Source organism: Coregonus lavaretus, assembly GCF_964263955.1.
Source record: "Coregonus lavaretus genome assembly, chromosome: 33".
In the NCBI taxonomy this organism is placed as follows: Eukaryota; Metazoa; Chordata; class Actinopteri; order Salmoniformes; family Salmonidae; genus Coregonus; species Coregonus lavaretus.
Window position 1 is genome coordinate 4,946,493 of NC_140020.1, and position 24,558 is coordinate 4,971,050.

At 41.0% G+C, this 24,558-nt stretch overlaps 3 protein-coding genes across 3 annotated transcripts in view; 2 read left to right on the top strand and 1 right to left on the bottom strand.

Moving 5' to 3' along the window:
- The window catches only part of LOC311108574 (translocating chain-associated membrane protein 2-like), a 266,741-nt gene that overhangs the window by 82,557 nt on the left and 159,626 nt on the right, over positions 1–24,558 (bottom strand). The window lies entirely within an intron of this gene.
- On the top strand, positions 9,522–13,607 carry LOC311108573 (rhomboid domain-containing protein 2-like). The gene is made up of 3 exons (XM_084151227.1): positions 9,522–10,435; positions 10,892–11,039; positions 11,287–13,607. The coding sequence occupies exons 1-3, from the start codon at positions 9,925–9,927 to the stop codon at positions 11,774–11,776; spliced, it is 1,149 nt and encodes a 382-aa protein (XP_084007353.1). The 5' UTR covers positions 9,522–9,924; the 3' UTR covers positions 11,777–13,607.
- LOC311108583 (rhomboid domain-containing protein 2-like) lies at positions 20,005–23,002 on the top strand. Its single transcript, XM_084151237.1, has 4 exons — positions 20,005–20,511; positions 21,083–21,487; positions 21,704–21,851; positions 22,099–23,002. Exons 1-4 carry the CDS (start codon positions 20,325–20,327, stop codon positions 22,586–22,588), a joined length of 1,230 nt encoding a protein of 409 aa, XP_084007363.1. The 5' UTR covers positions 20,005–20,324; the 3' UTR covers positions 22,589–23,002.

Below are 24,558 nucleotides of genomic sequence, written 5' to 3' on the forward strand. Positions count from 1 at the left end.
GCAGAATTAAGCATTTCTTGCAGTAAAATGATAGGCTACACCAAATGTAGGCTTTATTTTGACTCGGGAACAGCAGTGGAGAAATATGATTTCTTTCAGCATCTTGAGGGAATGCAAATGCGCAGCTAGGGACTGCTTTATCAGCATCATAAAAGCTGATAATATTTCAACCACATAAAATGTGCATCCAAGCCAAACTGAAATCTTATCAGAAACATGTCTGGTCGTTTTCAACCCGTCAAACTGATGTCATTTGGAAATTTTGCACAGAAAATGTTTCCCTTTTGATCTTAAGTTATTGCATTTTCTTCTTGATCCCTAAAAGTTTTTGGTTTATTTAGTCTTCTATCTAATTATAGACAAGTTGACTAACAAATAGCCTACCAAAATGTTGGAAATTATAAGCAGAAACATATCCAAACTAGGCACAAAAAAATCCTGCACCCCCTGCTAAGAAATCGTTCTGACGGTGTTCTATATTTGCGGGTTAGGGTCAGGTGCGGGCCTCAGATTTTCACTTTATCACATATAGTCGGGCGGTTGCGGATGGGTTATTAGCAATTGCGGGTGGGTTCGGTTGAACAAACAGCTGACCCGCGCACCACTAACACACACACACACACACACACACACACACACACACGTAAGAGCCTACCAGTCGAGGGTCCTTCAGTGAAGCCCCTTTTCTCAGTGGTTCCTTTGAAGGCCCTGGACTGTCCTCAGCAGAGGCATCATTGCCATTATCACACTGTGTGTCAGAGAGCTAGTTGGTCATAGTCCATTCTCCACATTCAGTCAAAGAGTTACTCAAATACATGCTGCAGAACATACCAGAAAGTCTGACTCATCGAAGGAGTGGAGAGAAAGATCGTCGTCCTCTACTATATCCCTCACTTTAAGCCTTGTCACCTTTCCATCCTCCTCATCCTTCACTTTCAGCAGTGGTGTCCTCCTTTCATGATCCTCATCATCAGACTGTGTATCAGAGTCAACTAGTCAGAGACTATTCTCCTTACAGTGATGTCACTCAACAAAGACATGGTGTACAACTGTCTTACCTCAGATTCACAGTCAGTGAAGGAGTAGATAGAGATGTCATCAGAGTTGGAGGATGAGATCACCCCATCATCATTTCTATCCATCAGCCGAGTCACCCTTCCAGACTGAGGAGACAGACAAAGGCATGTACTTAGGGCAGCCATAGAATACACTGGCATTGACTGTCAAGAAAATGTTGAATATTTAGGCAATCCAACATAGTTGTACAAGTAGTGAGTAATTTATGGGTAATTGAAAATGCAAGTGTATTGAAATGCAATAAATGCAACTCCCATAACATTAGGGATGGGGCTAAAGACTTTCCATACTGTAGGATTCTTTAGCATTTCTCTGTTCAAATATTTTTTTATTGAACACACACAAGAATGGTGTATAGGTATGAAAGACATGTGTACAGTTCTTATCTAAACATAAGAGAACAGACATGAACAACAAGACCCAGAGTTCTGGACACAAAACAAATATTACAAAACACGACATACAGAACAGGGACAGGTAGAAAGAAAAAGGGTATATGTAACCCCCCCCACTTATCCCCCCCTATTCCACCCTATTCCCCTCCCGACTGCTCGAGTGTCAGGGCCAGCACACGCTGCCCAAAGGTAGATTACAATATGACAATTGAGAGTGCGTTAAAAAGTACAAATTCACAGCACCGACTGGTCCAGGTAAGAGAGGAAAGGCTGCCAGATTTGATCAAATGTTGATAATTTATTGTTCAGAATATATCTAATTCTTTCTAAGTGTACAGTTTTTGCCACTTCGCTGAGCCATAATTTGGTAGAGGGCGCTTCCCTCCTTTTCCAAAACAACAAGATTAATTTTTTTGCCGAAATGAGACTGTAAGAGATGAGTTGTTTTTGGGAGTTGGTTAATCCGTTTAGGGAATCGGACACTCCCAGGATTATCAGAAGCGGGTCTGGGTCTATTGAAGTCTCCAGAACTTCAGAGAGGACCCCAAATATTCCACACCAATAACCATACAGACTAGAGCATAGGGCAAAGCAGTGGAGTAGTGTACCCTGCTCAGCCTGACATTTATCACACATAGGGGATGTATCAGGAAATATCCTATGCAGTTTAGTTTTGGAGTAGTGTAATCTGTGTAATACCTTAAATTGTATGAGACGATGTCTGGAGTTAATGGAGCAGGTGTGGATATACTCCAAGCTATCCTCCCAGTCTGCCACCGAAATATCAGTCCCTAGTTCTTCCTCCCATTTTGCCTTAATGGCATCTGTAGAGGGTGCGCTAACAGATTGAAAAGCGTCATATAGACGAGATATCAGTTTGTCTGAGGTGGGGCATATTTTTATGCATCCGTCAAACATGGAAGGTTTAGCATTCTCAAATGTTGGGAGGTGTTTTCTAACATAGTCTCTAATTTGTAGGTATCTGAAAAAGTTACTTCTGGGAAGGTTATAAGTTTCCCTCAGCGCTTCAAAGGAAGCAAAGGTCCCTCCTATATATAAATCCCCTATGGTACTTATCCCCAACTCTCCCCATCGCTCAAAGGTGTTATCAACGTTAGAGGGGGCAAAGGAGGGATTCCTGGCAACAGGGAGCATGAATGATATTGGTCTAAGCTCAAAGTGGACTTTAATTTGCTTCCAGATTCGGACTGTGCTATGTATAATAGGATTGTTATGGTAAAGTGACATCTCCAGATTAACAGGTGACAAAATCACGGCACCAATAGAGAAGGGGTGACACTCCTCCCGCTCCATGCTAAGCCAGCTGGATGGCGGGGTTGCGTCATCCAGCAAAAACGTAACAGCGCGGAGGTTAGCGGCCCAATAGTAAAATATAAAATTTGGGAGAGACAATCCTCCTTCCATCTTGGATTTACATAGGTGTTTTATACCTATCCTGTGTGTTTTATAATCCCAGATGAAAGGATTGATAATAGAGTCCAGTTGTTTATGAAATGATTTAGGTATGAATACTGGGATGTTCTGGTATAGGTAGAGCAGTTGTGGGAGGAAGACCATTTTAATGGCATTAATTCTTCCGAGCAGAGAAATTGGGAGAGTTCTCCAAAACTGTTTGTTTGCCTTGAGATTTTGCATCAGAGAAGGGAAATTCTCTTTAAATAGTAAGGAGTATTGTTTGGTAACTACAATTCCAAGGTAGATACATTTTTCTGAAGATAACTTAACTGGAAGATGTTCTAGCCAGGAGGTGTTTTGCAACCGTATGGGCATTAATTCCCTCTTGTTCCAATTTATTCTATATCCCGAGAAGGTACCAAACAAATTAATCACCTCAAGAATAGCTGGAATACTAGCGTGGGGTTCTGTTACATAGAGGAGAATATCATCTGCGTATAGGGAAATCTTATTTAGAGTATCTTTAGTATTATAGCCGTGTATTGCTGAATGAGATCTGATCGCTTGAGCGAGAGGTTCAATAATTAGGGCGAAGAGCATAGGCGACAGCGCACAACCCTGCCTTGTCCCTCTGTGGAGGTTAAATCGGGGCGACATTGATTGGTTAGTGAGTATTCTCGCACAGGGGTTCCTATATAAAAGCTGGATCCAATTTATGAACCCATCTCCAATATTAAATTTCTGTAGGACCTTGAATAGATAGGGCCACTCAACTTGGTCAAAGGCCTTTTCGGCGTCAAGAGATATAACGGCAAGGTCCACGTTAGGTAACCTCTGAGAATACATAATGTGAAGAGGCGCCTGAGATTGAAGAATGAGTTTCTATTAGGGATAAAGCCGGTCTGGTCCGAATGGACCAATTTGCCAATTAAAGTGCTAAGCCTGTTAGCCAGAGTTTTTGCTAAAATCTTTTGGTCTGTATTAAGGAGGGATATTGGTCTGTATGACCCTACCTCTTCCGGATCTTTACCCTTCTTATGTATAACTGTAATAAACGCCTCATCCAAAGTAGATGGGAGAGCTCCATCCTCATTGGCCCGAACCAACATTTTGTGCAGGTAGGGAGATAGCATGTTGCTGAATGTTTTATAGAATTCACCAGGGTATCCATCTGGGCCCGGGGTCTTGCCACTCTTTAGAGATTTAATTGTTTCTCTAATTTCTTCAAGAGATATTTCCTTATTCAGGAAGTTAGAGTCTTCCTGGTTCAGGGCAGGAAGATTACAGTCCTCCAAAAAGTTATGCATAATTAAGGGATTAGGATCCGCTTTAGATGTATATAGAGTCTCATAAAACTGACGGAATCTGTCATTGATGTCTTTGGGGGAGGAGAGTAATTCCCCAGATGCAGATTTAACTTTGTGAATCATTCGGTCACTCACGTTTTTTCGAAGTTGTCTGGCGAGTAATTTGTGTGGTTTGTCACCAAACTCAAAATATTTTTGCTTGGCATAGAGAAAAGATTTAGCAATTTTAGCCGAGAGGATCTGATTGTATTAAAATTTTAAAGACATAATTTGTTTATGTTTCTCCATAGATGGATGTCTAGCATTCTCCCTATCCAGTAAGTGAATTTGTCCCTCCAGTTCTACCAATTTTTTTCTGTTTTGCCTACTGGCAGTCTGAAAGGAGATGATACAGCCTCTCAAATAAGCCTTCAGCGTTTCCCACAATAATGCTGGGGAAGTCTCTGTGTTGTCGTTGGTATCAAATAAAAATGTAATTTGGTCTTTAAGATGTTCACAGAATGTTGGTTCTGTGAGGAGCTGAGGATTCAACCTCCAGACCCTCTCGTTTGGTACGATGTCACCCAATCTCAGGGAGAAGATGAGTGGACTGTGGTCAGAGATTATAATATCATGATATCTCACATTACAGGTATAGGGGAGTAGTTTAGCATCAACCAAAAAGTAGTCAATTCGAGTATATACATTGTGAACATGAGAGTAAAAGGAGTATTCCCTACCCGTAGGATTAGAGATCCTCCATATATCAAATAAGTTAGAATTTTTTATGTAGGTATTCAAGAATTCGCTTGAATAGGAGGTAGGGGTTCGCCGGGTAGAGGATCTATCCAAATATTGGTCTAGTACACAGTTAAGGTCCCCTCCAATGACCAGATTAGTATGGGAGATATCTGGAATCAGGGCAAGGACTCTTTTGAAAAAAGAGGGGTTATCAATGTTTGGCCCATAGATATTTAGTAGAGTTACAGAAGTAGAATGGATCTCTCCTATTACGATCACATAACGACCCTCTTTATCCACAATAGTGGTTTTATGTAGAAAGGGAATTCCTTTCCGTACCAGAATCGCTGTGCCTCTCGTTTTGGCAGAGAAGTTAGAGTGATACACTTGTCCCACCCACTTACATTTAAGTCTGTTATGAGATTTGTTTTTCAGATGGGTTTCTTGCAAAAATATAATATCAGACGAAAGTGCTTTCAAGTGGGCTAGGACCCTGCCTCTCTTAATTGGTTCGTTTAAACCCTTGACATTCCAGGAAGTGAATGTAAGTCCCGCCCTCCTCTCATTTGTAGTTCCTATGGTGGCCTGCATAACATGTAACTCACTAAAAAGGTAAGAAAGCGCACCAAACCATCACGATCAGCATATGTAGCACCTACACCCGAGCAGTATCCAACCCACCCCTCCCCCCCCGCAAGCACCTTTACTCTCCACCCTGTTCCCCTACTTTCCCCAACCTTTACCCCCCCCCCCCATCAACCCACATTTAACAGGCATACACACATAGGACAGAAATAAATATGAAAATAAAAATAACAAACACATTGTCTGGCCGATGCCAAAAAAGCACGGCGCGCCCTCGAACAAGAGGTAAAACACAAATAAAATCCCAACTATGCGCTCACCTCTCGCTATCCTAGAACTTCTACTAACATATGAACTGAGGAGGCTCCCGCACTTAAAGTGTTCAATTAGCATCTAATAAACCTAAACAGAATAAGTTGCAACTTAAACATATTGCGCACTTAAGGTTAATCTTGGGTCAATCCCTGAGATAAGCAAGATGTATCATCACAAGATTCTATTGCTAAGCAATACCGGTCTAAACATAAACCATCAGTAACCGACATAGACAGCAGGACAGTTACATATTGTGGGTTAGGAGAAGGGAACAAGGATTTTGATAAATTGAACGTACCCCCCAATCAAAAAAATAACAAAGTAAATAAAAATGTAAAAAAATTAAAAAATGTAAAAATAATAATAATAATACATTATTTTCAAATAATTTTAAAAAATAGTGATTTATATATACATATGTGCACACATACACATCCACACACACACACACACACATACATACATGTGCATACCTACATACATACACACACACACACACATACGTATATATATATATATATATATATATATATATATACGCACACACATATACACACGTATACACGCACACATACATACACACACCCCAAAAAATATATACATATAAAATAAATATTCTTAAATATATACAGATACATACACACGCATACACATATACATCCATACACACACATCTACATACACAAACATGCATACCCCAGAATAATAATCTATACAAATTTAAAATATACACATACATAATACTAAAATGCTAAGAGAAAATAATAATAAAGTACAAATAATTATTATTATATGTACGCACAGGAATAATGTAAGAATTGAAAAATAAATAACGAAACAAAACAAAAATGGGGGAATATAAGTATATCCATCCGAAAGTGTCAATGATCCGACCTGGAAGGCCTCCCAAACAGGCATCGCTCTAAACCCAGTCGGAATGAAAGTGAAATTAACGTTAAGTGAGAGCTCTGACCGCCCTCCATTGGTCAGCTCATCGTATTACATGTTCGGTAGCCCTTGCTGAGACCGTTTAATACGGTTTCACCCGTTATGGTATGGTATGGTATGGATTCGAGTCCGTGAGCAGACCTTAACACACAATGACAAGGCACTCTAACCTGTACGGGGGATTGGTGTATATTCCCGGACAAACTTCTCTGCGTCCAGAACCGAGGAGAGCCAGATCTTCTCCCCGGAAGGCGGGGTAATTCTTAGTCTTGCGGGGAAGAGCAAGGCTGGGTGAAGATGGAGTTTGTAGAGTTTGGTCATGACATCTCTGTAGCCAGCGCGGTGCTTTGCCACATCGGGCGCATAGTCCTCATAGACACGAAAGGGGTGCCCTTTATGTAACAGGTTGCCCCTCATTCGAGCCTCGCGCAGGATAAGATCCTTGGTCTTGAAACTGTGACAACAGATGATTACTGGGCGAGGACGCTGGCCCGGTCCAGGCACTGGGACAAGGGCGCGATGTGCACGGTCCACTAGGGGATCCGACGCCAAAACATCCGGTCCCATTGCATCCTTCAGTAGCTTGGCGAAGAAGTCGGTGGGGCGAGAGCCCGCCTCCACCCCTTCTGCCAGACCCACAACGCAAAGGTTATGCCGCCTGGATCTGCCCTCCAGGTCGACCACTTTCACAGAAAGCCTCTGCACATTATCCTGCAATGACGTGCATAGCATCTCTAACTCGTCGATCCTACCAGCGTTGAATTCAGAAGCTTTCTCAAGGTCCACAATACTCTGGCCCTGCGAAGCGACCGTTCGAATGGTGCTCTCGATTTTAGTGTCCAGTTCAGCAATAGTAGCCTTAAGATCCTCCGCTATAGCAACACGTAGTTCTCCCAAAGCCCGGGTAAGTTCTGTAAGTGTCACGTTGTTACCTGTGCCTTCCGCCATGTTTGTCTCGTTGTTTGGTGGGGTGTAGACCTCTGATGTGGATTTATTGTCCTTTGGTCGCTTATTACTAGGCATTTTCACATAGAAAGTTACAATATTGTATTAGTAAGAAAAGTTTGTTGTAACAAGTGCAATAAAGTAAGTTAGGTTAGATTATTTCGCAAAAAAGTTGCGGGAGCCTCTCACACACAGCCGTTCACTCCAACATGCTAGCTCCGCCCCATTCTTTAGCATTTCTAATGAATGATTGTCAATTCAACCAAGCCAACCAAAATGGCCATATGAATCAACAGATTGATCTATCTGTTCTGTCTCTATGGGAACAGCAGAGATGTCTGACCTGGCTAAGAGGCTCTGGATTGATGTCCCATCCATCCCCAGATGTCTGTTCCTGCCCACAGCTCACAATGATTGGCTGTGAACAGTAAAGAAAAAATGTAACACTCTTTTGCTCATTTTGGCCTTGGAAATAACTTGGAAATAAATGATGTAGCTATCAATAAATAATTTAAGTAGCTACTGTTATGTGGTTGATTTGAATGTGACATACAGGCCTTTTGTGGATCTGAGGGGTCTGCACTGAAGTAGACTGTCAAGACAATATTCCATTTCAAATGTGGTTAGATAAGGAGGGATATCTGCACTTGCTTTTATTGTGATAACTGCAGTTTGTACATGCAGCATAACTAATGTTTATGTGTTATTGTTTTCAGGTCAGATTTGACTTACAGGCCTTGGCCTTCTGCGCACTTTGCCGGTTGGCCACATCACAGAATCAGGGGTGTTCACCCTCACTGGATTCAACTGTCAACACAACACTCCATTTAAAAGGTGATAACAAAAACAGAAGATTTTTTAAATATATATATATATATTTGATATTTAACACATAAGGGCGGCGCCTTAAAGCTCTTTTGATTCACTCATCATTACGATTCATCTTGCTTTCTGAGGGATACATTTCCATCAATTGATTGGCACAAAACATATCCTGGCACACACACGCATAAAGGGCATGTCCCAAATGGCACCCCAGTGCCCATATATTGCACTTATTTTGACCTGAGTCCAATGGGCACAGGTCAAAAGTAGTACACTACAGGGTGCCATTTGGGACCAAAGAATGTAAGAGCCTACCAGACGTTCTAAACTCCAAATCACCTTGTGCAGTGCGCACGGGTCTATCCAACCGTTTCCAATCGTAGTATTTATTCTCTGCACAGTGTCAGCTAGGGCAGACTATGCACCTGAAACAACCTGACTGAAGAAAGCGATTGTACTGATTGTATCAAAGCTGAACACAGTTTATGTAGTGAATTTATGCTTGGTTACGTCACAATAGGTCACAGTTTTATGGCCGCGCATAATACGTCACAGGAAAGGCTTGTATGGGACTGGACTGGTGGTATCTCCCCCTGGTCGTAATTCATAACTGTCAAATAAAATCTATCTAGCTATCTAACTCAAATGGCTGTTGAGGACTCTTTGATCATCACATTTGAGGCACATGTCAGCAGGTGGCAGTGTCTTCAAATGCAGCACTTGATGATCTGAGCAACAGTTGAGCAACTTTGTGGTTGTGACAAATCCAAATGCGGAAGTCCAGTACATTTGTTTTTGCTTAGCAAGCTTGCCCGCCTATTTCTACAATTCATCTTCTTAAACTCGGATTTTAAACTTAACCACACTGCTAACCTTATGCCCAACCTTAAATTAAGACCAAAAAGCCTATTTTTGTTTTCATTAATTTTTAAGATATAGCCTATTTGTAATTTGTGGCTTTGTTATCTAGTGGGAACCTCTAGCTAGCTAGCTACCTATAATCTGGCTAAAGTTTTACGCAATATTGGAGGAAAAGATTGATTATTGTACTTGATTATCCAAGTTTGACAAATATGCATTGGGCATCAAAATGATATCCGAATAGTTTTAAAACATATGGTTCAGAGGTTCAAGAGTTTTACTCCTGAGTTCAGGCTCACGAGTGGGATTGTTGCTGTCATTAGAGTATCATTTGTTTTGTTTACTGTCACTACATATTTCGGTTTATCAGAGGATGTCTTCAGTCTTGGAACGACAGTTTTTGGCAATGGGCATGGTAAGTTAGCTAGGAGGGTCTGAGTGAATCAACAGTCATATATGCTCAGTAGCTACTTTGAATGAGAGTGTTGTAACGTTAGCTAGCTTGCTAAAACGTATAGCTAATGTAACAGATGGTGCCAGTAGGCTACAGCAGCAGGCTACAGCACAACACACCAGTGCAGCTTATGTCTGTCAACCCTATCATTTATGTTTTAATCCTTTCCTCTTCCTTTGCAGTGCACAAGCTCATCACATACTCCTTCCACCACAAGACAGTGACCCAGCTACTCCTCAGTATTGGGGTTCTGGTGCCCCTCTGTGGAGGCATTGAGAAGAGTGTGGGGACTGTTCGGTTCCTCCTCATGTTTCTGCTGCTCTCTATCAGCACAGGGGTGTTGTACACCATACTGGGTCTGCTACTGTTTGGTGCATCTGCCCAGAAACAGGTGGAGGGGTTCATTCCAGTGTCCCTCTCCCTTATGGGTATGGCCACAGTGCACTCCCGTATGGTTAAGGGCTTTCTTTTCGGGGTCACTGTACCCATGTTAGCCCTGCCCTGGCTGTTTCTGTTCATCATAACACTTTTGGTCCCACACACTGTCTTCCTTTGCAATGCCATCGCCATCATCGCAGGGGGGATCTGTATCCTTACTCATTTACATTTACATTTTAGTCATTTAGCAGACGCTCTTATCCAGAGCGACTTACAGTTAGTGAGTTATTTTTTAATTTTTCATACTGGCCCCCCGTGGGAATCGAACCCACAACCCTGGCGTTGCAAACGCCATGCTCTACCAACTGAGCTACATCCCTGCCGGCCATTCCCTCCCCTACCCTGGACGACGCTGGGCCAATTGTGCGCCGCCCCATGGGTCTCCCGGTCGCGGCCGGCTATAACCTCATTGTGGTTCAAAATAACTGATACACTCCTCTGCAGTATGTCACAGCTTTATAAGTGTGCTTAGTAGTGTAGTTAAGTGGTAATAGGTTATAGGTGTTATATATGAATCCTGCTGCTGAACATTATGGCATGTTTGTTTAGAAAAAATCTTGCATCACTGCGTCACACATTCTCCTTAACTTGCACTGGTGAAACAGACGGTAAGGGCTGGCTCTCACTTCTGGACATGTCCGATGCCAGGGCATCAGTGCTGGACAAGAAGATGCCTTTCAGGCTGCTGAGGAACATTGGTGTCCTGTATGTCCCTGCATCAACAGAGGAGAGAAGGAAGACGGTCCACCCACCGTAAGTACTGAGAAAGCACCAGACATATCATTTATCAGACAAGACAAGAGGTCATTAAATAACAATTGCTGTGTGCAAGCCAGAGCACATAATGTACTACAGTATAATGAGGTGCAGTTATAATTGATGATCCGCAGCTGTAATTGAATACTGTACAATAGGCACCTAGTGGTCCCCCATGATTAGATAGAGAATTACTGGTATAGATAGGCTCTCTGAAATCTGTCCACGCTCTCATTGATTGCAGAATCATTCCAACCCCAGGCTCCTACCCAGTCCAAGCCTACGCTCCAGTGTCCTTTACCTCCAACCTACAGGCTACCGAGACCACACCAAAGACATTTGAAGGCTGGGCCAACTCCTACTATACACAGGGGAGCCCTGTTCAGCTCTCAGGTTATAATGGACACAACCATGGATATGGCCTCAAGCATAGCTTTGGGCCAAGTCACGGACATAGTCACGAACATGGACACAGCTGCAGCCACAGCCAAGGTCATGGACATAGTCACGAACACAGCTTCGGCCATGGACTCAGTCATGGGCATGCATCTGCCTCTCAAACCAGCAGTCACTGGGCTCCAGTGGCTCAACATCCACATTCTCAACATTCCCACCTCAGTCCACTGTCTGTGTCTGTCAGTGCCCCCCAGAGTTTCACAGCAAAAATGCTGGAGTCACTGCCAGAATCTGTGATGGTTCACCCAGGAGCACCTGTGTCTTCACTGACAGATTGATGACTTCAATCCGTAACGGCAAAACTCGCTATAGCTCGATTGAAATTTAAAGGCAATGTTCGCGAAGACCGGAAATTACATTTACATTTCAAGCGTGCTATTTTCAGCAATCACAATCCTTGTAAAAACGTCAAATCTTGGTATAACTAATAACATAAAAAAAATAAAAAATGTCAGTGTGGTTATAAGCCGCTATAGCTCTGAACTACGGCAATACGGATTTAATCGAGCCCATAGTTGTCATTCAATGTGTTTTCTGTCTCATGTTATACATTGAGATGTAATATGCTTGGACAAGTGGTTTGAGGCAGTACTTGAAGGTCCACTTTTTCTTCACTGATGTTTTTGGTTTGAATATACAAGCAGGCTCTGAATGTTCAAGGTCAAATCAATGCAAGAAGGGTTTGATTGTCAGTTGATTGTAAGACCACTCCTTTTGGCTTGTGTGTTTTGTACTTTGTGTTTTTTTACACAGACGGTAGACAAATCTCTTGGTACTCTTGATTTATATAACCTAGATTAAAACAACGTTTTTCAAAACCCTTAGTAAACCAGAACAGTTTTTAGTTCAAACTAAACATTTTTATCACACTAATGTATTATCAGTTTTTCCCCCTTAACTACACTTAACAAAAATATAAATGCAACATGTAAAGTGTTGGTCCCATCACAATATATTTTACATTAGTTATCTTGTTGTTTTTAATCCCACCCTTCAGCTCCACTCAACCCCTCCCATCTATCTCTTAACACCATCCATTTTTTATTTACATTTGCCATATATTTTTCAACTGTGCTGTGATGTTTCACAAAAGTTCTGAACCTTTCTATTCTCATAGTTTCTACAGATTGTAAATTAAAGATAAACATTTTTGTTAAAAGTATTATTATATTATTGATCGATTGACTATGACTTTTCAAATCACCCAGTAGTGCTATCTGCAGAGTTAGCTCCAGGTAAATGTTGCACTTCTTCTTCCTGGACCTTTGACCAAAAACAAGCTACACATGGACAGTACCAAAACAAATGATCTAATGAATCGGTCTCTTCGCAGAAAAATCTGCAGAGCTGGGATGGTTGTATCCCCCATATATATAACATTCTATTGGTTGCAAGAATTTTGTATAATAATTTTAATTGAAAAATTTTAGGTTTTGAATCCGGCGTTGTTTTGCGTATCAGTTCATAAACCATGTGCCATGGTATCGGTACATCGAAAATCTCTTTCCAACTATTTTGCAATCTATATGGCACAGCTGTCAAATTTTTTGTCCTTAAATAAAACTGATATACTTTTTTATTTATCACAATTTTCATTAACCAATTTTGGTCTTTAATGAAGACAAGTTCCTTATTTTTTCCCCCTTCCACTTGCCTCTTCCATTTTTGCGTTAATGCTGCAATTAGTTGGTTGTAATTTTGGGTAGAGCAGACATTTCCATATATTTTTGTTAGCTGCATGTGTGACATAACTCCACTAGTCCTATTTATGATATCATTTACAAAGATTATACCTTTTTTAAACATTTTTTTGAAAAAATAATAATATAAAAATTATATTTGAGTTTAACCACATTATTTGTTGTATTATTTGTTCTGTCTTTTCTGGTGGATTAAACTGAAATCGCAACCAACTTTCTATGGCTTATTTTTAAAATAGTGATATTTTGGAGATGATTTCATTTTCAGTGAGAGGTTGTAATCTGAATAAAGGGGAAAAGGCCATTCTTGAACATGGGGTGAGATATTCTTATTAATCTGCTAGAAAACCAGTTTGGATTTAAGTATAACTTTTGCATGACTGAAGCCTTTAGTGAGAGGTCTAATGCTTTAATATTTAATAATTTCTGCCCTCTGAATTCATGTTCATTATATAAATAGGCCCGTTTAATTTTGTCTGGCTTGCCGTTCCAAATAAAATTGAATCTTTTTTTTGCTCATTTAATTTTTAAAAACAGGTCCCTAGATGTAGGCAAGACCATAAGCAAATAGGTAAACTGGGATATGACTAAAGAGTTAATCAGGGTGATTTTACCACAAATAGACAGGTATTTTCCTTTCCATGGTAGAACATTTTTATATATTTTTGCTAACTTTCTATTAAAATGTATTGTAGTGAGATAATTTCTTTATTTCGGGATATGTATACCGAGTATGTCCACATCACCGTCAGACCATTTTATTGGTAAACTACACGGTAATGTAAAAGGTTAGAAAAAGTACCTAGATCCTCTATGAGGCTGTGGAGGGATCCAAATTGTGGATTTAAAAGAAAGCATGAATCATCAGCGTACAATGACATCTTTGTTTTTAAGCCCTTGATTTCTAACCCCTTGATATTATTGTTGGATCTGATTTTAATAGCTAACATTTCGATGGCCATAATAAATAGATATGCAGATAGTGGACAACCTTGTTTTACTCCTCTTGACAGTTTAAAACTTTCTGAGAAGTAGTCATTATTTACTATTTTACACCTAGGGTTACTATACATACTGTAACTTTAACCCATTTTATAAGAGATTCTCCAAAATTGAAATTTATTCCAGGCATTTATATATAAATTCCAGTCGTACTTTATCAAAAGCCTTTTCAAAGTCAGCTATGAATACCAGGCCTGGTTTCCCAGATTTTTCATAGTGTTCTATTGTTTCCAATACTTGTCTTATATTATCTCCAATGTATCATCCATGTAAACAACCTGTCTGATTAGGATAAATAATACCTGACAATACCTTTTTAATTCTATACGCTATACATTTTGCTAGAACTTTTGCATCACAACACTGAAGTTTAAGGGGCCTCCAATTTTTTTAATGGACCGGATCTTTATATTTACCACTTGGATGCTGTTTCAGTAATAATGAAATCAGACCTTCTTGTTGAGTATCTGATAATCTACCATTTTTGTAGGTGTGGTTAAAACATGCTAATAAGGGTCCTCTGAGTATATCAAATGAGGTTTGGTATACCTCGACTGGTATGCCATCCAACCCTGGAGTTTTCCCAGACTTAAAGGCTTTAATTGCATCAAGAAGTTCCTCCTCTGTAATTTGGCCTTCAGAAGAGTCTTTCTGTACAACTGTTTATTTTACATCATTAATAGAAAAAAATATATACAATTATCTTCGGTTAGTGGAGATGGAGGAGACTGAAACGAAAACATATGCTTAAAGTTATAGGCTATTTATTAAATCCGTTTGCCAGCTCCAGGTAGGCTACACAAGTGGCACAAATTGACTTGCAATGACTCCAGTGATATCTTAATTTCAACATATTTATTGTATCAAATGGTAGGCTACAGTATCCTACAATGGCATACAAATTAATAGCATACTTGATGGCCGGTGACTCAGCTGCCTGCTGTGGCTCTAAAACACACACACAAAAACACGGCCCTCCCCCTTCCTACTGCTCATTCAGTAACAACCTGCCTGCTCACTGCCTGGTAGTCAGCAGCAGGTCACAGTGAAAAATATGTTTTGTTTGAAGAAATGCCATGTTTACCCCCCCGCGACATCGTTTTCAAAGTAGCCCAAATGTTAGCAAAACTGCGGACATGGCAACCCTGCACTGAAGCATCTGCTCGTTGCATGGTAACAATAGTCTCTCTGCCTGGTTGGGTTTCTGGTGAGCAAACCAACTATTTTGTGCACTACTGCCACCTACAGTGGGATCCAGTGCAGGACAGCAGAATATAAAACACCCACTGGTACATAACATGTCATGTAATGTCACTACAATAATTGTTCCCTTGCTGTAATTAATGAAGAACAAAAAAACAGTCTGACACAAATAATTGCAATTTCAAAAGCTTTATTGAAAATGCATATTTCAAACATTTTTTGTAGTTTTTTTATTTTAAAGAATAGTGCATGTCTCAAAATATTAGAACGAGACCAATATGTGTATTTTTCTAAACATAGTTCCTGTGTCTGAAATTAAGTTTCTGTGTGTATTGGAGGAGTAAGCAATACTCAAAATATCTGTGTGTGTGTGTGTTGTAGTAGTAGATGGCCATTATTTATTCAAACATCTAAGTTTGGGCAGCAGCCACTGGAGAAACCTGTCAATCAAACAGGAGAATAAATAGTAGTTTTCACTTACACATCAGATAGCTGCTCTTTCTCTGCTACCTCATTCTATTTCTATAATTCTCTACCTCATTCTATTTCTATAAATCTCAAAAATGCCCTTGTTATGTTCTACTTCTCCTTCTTCTATTTCCTCACCTCTTCCTCAGACTCTTCTTTTCCTCTTTCTTGTCCTCCTTACTTTCTCCAACATTTTCCACCTGCTTCATGTTACTAGCCTGCTCTTGCTTCACTCTCTTTTTTGCCTTCCCTTTTTCCTTTTGACCTTCCCTTCCTGAATAATGTGGACAAGGAGATAAAGTAATATAAGCTTATGGCTATTTTCTACTCTTGAGCTACAATATCTAGAGTTATGATATACTGTAGGACATATGGCCAATATCCCCTTCCTGTTTCCTCTCACCTGTGGGTACACTCCTGCCATTTTCTGCGCCGTTTCCTGGAGCAGCTTCCTGCTGTTCTCACTCAGGTTGGTGATGGGGGCCAGGCGAGGGCTTCCTTTATTGGTGATGGGGGCCAGGCAAGGGCTTTCTGTATTTCCTCTCACCTGTGGGTACACTCCTGCCATTTTCTGCGCCGTTTCCTGGAGCAGCTTCCTGCTGTTCTCACTCAGGTTGGTGATGGGGGCCAGGCGAGGGCTTCCTGTATTGGTGATGGGGGCCAGGCAAGGGCTTTCTGTATTTCCTCTCACCTGTGGGGCCACTCCTGACATTTTCTGGAGCAGCTTCCTACCGTTCTCGCTCAGGTTGGTGATTGGGGCCAGGCGAGGGCTGTGGTGGTATGGTAAGTACTCCACAGCATGCGGAGCAACAATGACAGGGATGTTGGGTTTCGCCACAATAATCTGTACAGACATAGGGTCAAACAATTGAGATGTGACACACACTAGTGATGCGCGGGTTGACTCATAACCAGAAGTCCCACGGTTATATCCACAGGGCGGGGGATTTAGGGTCATGAAATATTGTTGAATAAACAGAAAACAATACATTAAAAAATCCATAAATGTATAATTATTGTGCAAGTTATATCTATAGGCTATTTGGCATTAGTGCGTAAGCCTAAACTTTAGGGCATAACTTGACGCGCGCCAGATAGACTACACACCAATCACCAAACGCTTTAATTCAATAAGAGAAAAGCTACGAAATGGAAAGTTGAAAATAAAGAAGGGACGGCCAGAAAAGTAATGTTTGGAAAATATTTGGTGAAGTGTTAAAAGAGGATGATGGCAGTGCCTATGTTATGTGTGATGATTGTGAGGCACTATAGAAATTCGACAGTCACAAGAGGGGGATTCAAATAGGCCTATGGCACGTCAAGGGAACAAACAGCCTACTGTTCAGATGGATTAAATGGAAACTGAAATCTGGACACTGACTGTAGATCTTTAACCTCTCACAGTCTTAATATTAACTCCTGCAGAATTAAGCATTTCTTGCAGTAAAATGATAGGCTACACCAAATGTAGGCTTTATTTTGACTCGGGAACAGCAGTGGAGAAATATGATTTCTTTCAGCATCTTGAGGGAATGCGAATGCGCAGCTAGGGACTGCTTTATCAGCATCATAAAAGCTGATAATATTTCAACCACATAAAATGTGCATCCAAGCCAAACTGAAATCTTATCAGAAACATGTCTGGTCGTTTTCAACCCGTCAAACTGATGTCATTTGGAAATTTTGCACAGAAAATGTTTCCCTTTTTTTCTTGAGTTATTGCATTTTCTTCTTGATCCCTAAACGTTTTTGGTTTATTTAGTCTTCTCTCTAATTATAGACAAGTTGACTAACAAATAGCCTACCAAAATGTTGGAAATTATAAGCAGAAACATATCCAAATTAGGCACAAAAAAATCCTGCACCCCCTGCTAAGAAATCGTTCTGACGGTGTTCTATATTTGCGGGTTAGGGTCAGGTGCGGGCCTCTGATTTTCACTTTATCACATATAGTCGGGCGGTTGCGGCTGGGTTATTAGCAATTGCGGGTGGGTTCGGTTGAACAAACAGCTGACCCGCGCACCACTAACACACACACACACACACACGTAAGAGCCTACCAGTCGAGGGTCCTTCAGTGAAGCCCCTTTTCTCAGTGGTTCCTTTGAAGGCCCTGGACTGTCCTCAGCAGAGGCATCATTGCCATTATCACGCTGTGTGTCATAGAGCTAGTTGGTCATAGTCCATTCTTCACATTCAGTCAAAGAGTTACTCAAATACATGCTGCAGAACATACCAGAAAGTCTGACTCATCGAAGGATTGGAGAGAAAGATCGTCGTCCTCTACCATATCCCTCACTTTAAGCCTTGTCAGCTTTCCATCCTCCTCATCCTTCACTTTCAGCGGTGGTGTCCTCCTTTCATGATCCTCATCATCAGACTGTGTATCAGAGTAAACTAGTCAGAGACTAATCTCTTTACAGTGATGTCACTCAACAAAGACATGGTGTACAACTGTCTTACCTCAGATTCACAGTCAGTGAAGGAGTAGATAGAGATGTCAGAGTTGGAGGATGAGATCACCCCATCATAATTTCTATCCATCAGCCGAGTCACCCTTCCAGACTGAGGAGACAGACAAAGGCATGTACTTAGGGCAGCCATAGAATACACTGGCATTGACTGTCAAGAAAATGTTGAATATTTAGGCAATCCAACATAGTTGTACAAGTAGTGAGTAATTTATGGGTAATTGAAAATGCAAGTGTATTGAAATGCAATAAATGCAACTCCCATAACATTAGGGATAGGGCTAAAGACTTTCCATACTGTAGGATTCTTTAGCATTTCTAATGAATGATTGTCAATTCAACCAAGCCAACCAAAATGGCCATATGAATCAACAGATTGATCTATCTGTTCTGTCTCTATGGGAACAGCAGAGATGTCTGACCTGGCTAAGAGGCTCTGGATTGATGTCCCATCCATCCCCAGATGTCTGTTCCTGCCCACAGCTCACAATGATTGGCTGTGAACAGTAAAGAAAAAATGTAACACTCTTTTGCTCATTTTGGCCTTGGAAATAACTTGGAAATAAATGATGTAGCTATCAATAAATAATTTAAGTAGCTACTGTTATGTGGTTGATTTGAATGTGACATACAGGCCTTTTGTGGATCTGAGGGGTCTGCACTGATGTAGACTGTCAAGACAATATTCCATTTCAAATGTGGTTAGATAAGGAGGGATATCTGCACTTGCTTTTACTGTGATAACTGCAGTTTGTACATGCAGCATAACTAATGTTTATGTGTTATTGTTTTCAGGTCAGATTTGACTTACAGGCCTTGGCCTTCTGCGCACTTTGCCGGTTGGCCACATCACAGAATCAGGGGTGTTCACCCTCACTGGATTCAACTGTCAACACAACACTCCATTTAAAAGGTGATAACAAAAACAGAAGATTTTTTAAATATATATATATATTTGATATTTACCACATAAGGGCGGCGCCTTAAAGCTCTTTTGATTCTCTCATCATTATGATTCATCTTGCTTTCTGAGGGATACATTTCCATCAATTGATTGGCACAAAACATATCCTGGCACATACACGCATGAAGCATGTCCCAAATGGCACCCCAGTGCCCATATATTGCACTTATTTTGACCTGAGCCCAATGGGCACAGGTCAAAAGTAGTACACTACAGGATGCCATTTGGGACCAAAGAATGTAAGAGCCTACCAGACGTTCTAAACTCCAAGGACGGGTCTATCCAACCGTTTCCAATCGTAGTATTTATTCTCTGCACAGTGTCAGCTAGGGCAGACTATGCACCTGAAACAACCTTACTGAAGAAAGCGATTGTACTGATGATATCAAAGCTGAACACAGTTTATGTAGTGAATTTATGCTTGGTTACGTCACAATAGGTCACAGTTTTATGGGCGCGCATAATACGTCACAGGAAAGGCTTGTATGGGACTGGACTGGTGGTATCTCCCCCTGGTCGTAATTTATAACTGTCAAATAAAATCTATCTAGCTATCTAACTGAAATGGCTGTAGAGGACTCTTTGATCATCACATTTGAGGCACATGTCAGCAGGTGGCAGTGTCTTCAAATGCAGCACTTGATGATCTGAGCAACAGTTGAGCAACTTTGTGGTTGTGACGAATCCAAATGCGGAAGTCCAGTACATTTGTTTTTGCTTAGCAAGCTTGCCCGCCTATTTCTACAATTCATCTTCTTAAACTCTGATTTTAAACTTAACCACACTGCTAACCTTATGCCCAACCTTAAATTAAGACCAAAAAGCCTATTTTTGTTTTCATTAATTTTTACGATATAGCCTATTTGTACTTTGTGGCTGTGTTATCTAGCGGGAACCTCTAGCTAGCTAGCTACCTACAATCTGGCTAAAGTGTTGCGCAATATTGGAGGAAAAGTTGATTGATTATTGTGCTTGATTATCCAAGTACTAGTTTGACAAATATGCATTGGTCATCAAAATGATATCCCGAATAATTTTAAAACATATGGTTCAGAGGTTCAAGAGTTTTACTCCTGAGTTCAGGCTCACGAGTGGTATTGTTGCTGTCATTATAGTATCATTTGTTTTGTTTACTGTCACTACATATTTCGGTTTATCAGAGGATGTCTTCAGTCTTGGAACGACAGTTTTTGGCAATGGGCATGGTAAGTTAGCTAGGAGGGTCTGAGTGAATCAACAGTTATATATGCTCAGTAGCTACTTTGTATGAGAGTGTTGTAACGTTAGCTAGCTTGCTAGAATGGTGGTCCTCTGTAGCTCAGCTGGTAGAGCACGGCTCTTGTAACGCCAAGATAGTGGGTTCGATCCCCGGGACCACCCATACACAAAAATGTATGCACGCATGACTGTAAGTCGCTTTGGATAAAAGCGTCTGCTAAATGGCATATTATTATAATAATAATAATAATAATAATAATAATAATAATATGCCATTTAGCAGACGCTTTTATCCAAAGCGACTTACAGTCATGCGTGCATACATTTTTTTGTGTATGGGTGGTCCCGGGGATCGAACCAACTACCTTGGCGTTTCAAGCGCCGTGCTCTACCAGCTGAGCTACAGAGGACCACATTATTATTATTATTAAAACTTATAGCTAATGTAACAGATGGTGCCAGTAGGCTACAGCAGTAGGCTACAGCACAACACACCAGTGTAGCTTATGTCTGTCAACCCTATCATTTATGTTTTAATCCTTTCCTCTTCCTTTGCAGTGCACAAGCTCATCACATACTCCTTCCACCACAAGACAGTGACCCAGCTACTCCTCAGTATTGGGGTTCTGGTGCCCCTCTGTGGAGGCATTGAGAAGAGTGTGGGCACTGTTCGGTTCCTCCTCATGTTTCTGCTGCTCTCTATCAGCACAGGGGTGTTGTACACCATACTGGGTCTGCTACTGTTTGGTGCATCTGCCCAGAACCAGGTGGAGGGGTTCATTCCAGTGTCCCTCTCCCTTATGGGTATGGCCACAGTGCACTCCCGTATGGTTAAGGGCTTTCTTTTCGGGGTCACTGTACCCATGTTAGCCCTGCCCTGGCTGTTTCTGTTCATCATAACACTTTTGGTCCCACACACTGTCTTCCTTTGCAATGCCATCGCCATCATCGCAGGGGGGATCTGTATCCTTACTCCAACCTCATTGTGGTTCAAAATAACTGATACACTCCTCTGCAGTATGTCACAGCTTTATAAGTGTGCTTAGTAGTGTAGTTAAGTGGTAATAGGTTATAGGTGTTGTATATGAATCCTGCTGCTGAACATTATGGCATGTTTGTTTAGAAAAAATATTGCATCACTGCGTCACACATTCTCCTTAACTTGCACTGGTGAAACAGACGGAAAGGGCTGGCTCTCACTTCTGGACATGTCCGATGCCAGGGCATCAGTGCTGGACAAGAAGATGCCTTTCAGGCTGCTGAGGAACATTGGTGTCCTGTATGTCCCTGCATCAACAGAGGAGAGAAGGAAGACGGTCCACCCACCGTGAGTACTAAGAAAGCACCAGACATATCATTTATCAGACAAGACAAGAGGTCATTAAATAACAATTGCTGTGTGCAAGCCAGAGCACATAATGTACTACAGTATAATGAGGTGCAGTTATAATTGATGATCCTCAGCTGTAATTGAATACTGTACAATAGGCACCTAGTGGTCCCCCATGATTAGATAGAGAATTACTGGTATAGATAGGCTCTCTGAATTCTGTCCACGTTCTCATTGATTGCAGAATCATTCCAACCCCAGGCTCCTACCCAGTCCAAGCCTACGCTCCAGTGTCCTTTACCTCCAACCTACAGGCTACCGAGACCACACCAAAGACATTTGAAGGCTGGGCCCACTCCTACTATACACAGGGGAGCCCTGTTCAGCTCTCAGGTTATTACGGACACAACCATGGATATGGCCTCAAGCATAGCTTTGGGCCAAGTCACGGACATAGTCACGAACATGGACACAGCTGCAGCCACAGCCAAGGTTATGGACATAGTCACGAACACAGCTTCGGCCATGGACTCAGTCATGGGCTTGCATCTGCCTCTCAAACCAGCAGTCACTGGGCTCCAGTGGCTCAACATCCACATTCTCAACATTCCCACCTCAGTCCACTGTCTGTGTCTGTCAGTGCCCCCCAGAGTTTCACAGCAAAGATGCCGGAGTCACTGCCAGAATCTGTGATGGTTCACCCAGGAGCACCTGTGTCTTCACTGACAGATTGATGACTTCAATCCGTAACGGCAAAACTCGCTATAGCTCGATTGAAATGTAAAGGCAATGTTCGCGAAGACCGGAAATTACATTTACATTTCAAGCGTGCTATTTTCAGCAATCACAATCCTTGTAAAAACGTCAACTCTTGGTATAACTAATAACATTAAAAAAATACAAATGTCAGTGTGGTTATAAGCCGCTATAGCTCTGAACTACGGCGATACGGATTTAATCGAGCCCATAGTTGTCATTCAATGTGTTTTCTGTCTCATGTTATACATTGAGATGTAATATGCTTGGACAAGTGTTTTGAGGCAGTACTTGAAGGTCCACTTTTTCTTCACTGATGTTTTTGGTTTTAATATACAAGCAGGCTCTGAATGTTCAAGGTCAAATCAATGCAATAAAGGGTTTGCTTGTCAGTTGATTGTAAGACCACTCCTTTTGGCTTGTGTGTTTTGTACTTTGTGTTTTTTTACACATACGGTAGACAAATCTCTTGGTACTCTTGATTTATACAACCTAGATTAAAACAACGTTTTTCAAAACCCTTAGTAAACCAGAACAGTTTTTAGTTCAAACTAAACATTTTTATCACACTAATGTATTATCAGTTTTTCCCCCTTAACTACACTTAACAAAATATAAATGCAACATGTAAAGTGTTGGTCCCATGTTTCATGAGCTGAAATAAAAGATCCCAGAAATTTTCCAAACGTACAAAAAGCTTCTTTCTCTAATTTTGTATACAAATTTGTTTAAATCTCTGTTAGTGAGCATTTGTCCTTTGCCAAGATAATCCATCCACCTGACAGGTGTAGCATATCAAGAAGCTGATTAAACAGCTTGATCATTACACAGGTGCTTCTTGTGCTGGGGACAATAAAAGAGCCACTCTAAAATGTGCAGTTTTGTCACACAACACAATGCTACATATGTCTCAAGTTTTGAGGAAGCGTGCAATTGGCATGCTGACTGCAGAAATGTCCACCAGAGATGTTGCGAGAGAATTTAAAATTCATTTCTGTACCATAAGCAGACTCCAACGTCGTTTTAGAGAATTTGGCAGTACGTCCAACCGGCCTCACAACCGCAGACCACGTGTAACCACGCCACCCCAGGACCAGCAGAGTGCCCAATGGTGGCGGTGGGGTTATGATATGGGCAAGCAATGAACAGCAACTTCGCACAGCTGTTGAAGAGTGACACAACATTCCACAGGCCACAATCAACAGCCTGATCAACTCAATGCGAAGGATATGTGTCGTGCTGCTTGAGGGAAATGGTGGTCACACCAGATACTGTTTGGTTTTCTGATCCACGCACCTACCTTTCTTTTAAGGTATCTGTGTTCTTAGAATAAAATACAAAATAGCATCCACTCACCACTAAATTAGATCCATTACATTCAGTTTGTTTTGCAATGCATCGTTCAAAAATTTTGGAAATTCAGAAGCAGGGGACAAGTGGGTGAGGTGATCAAGAGTGTGGGCTACAAGGGCAGATTATGATGTAATCTTTGGAAAATTAACTAGTCGTGCACAGTAAAGAGAAGCCATAAATGACAACCAAAACTAAATAAAGCAAATCAATGATCTCCATTTATTATTTCTTTACAAATGCATGCTTTAAAGTTACTGTTTATATACAAATAGCTATTTTGCATATAAAACTGGATCAAGTGGTAAGAGTCATGTAACACAGGTCAATTTTAAAAAGGCACATTTCTTATTTAAATGACAACATGTACCATACCATATTTGATTCTGTATCACTACAATAGTTGAGGGTTTCTCTATTAAAAGAAACACAAAATGACGTGCTAAAATGATAGACTGCTGAACATCACCCGTATATCATCCACTTGATTCTATTTCATACGGTTACAGAACCTCAGAAAATTGAAGTAAATATTTTGTATTTAGGCTTTCAACCATCAGCATAAGAAAATAAAACTAGATAAAGTTCTTACATATAC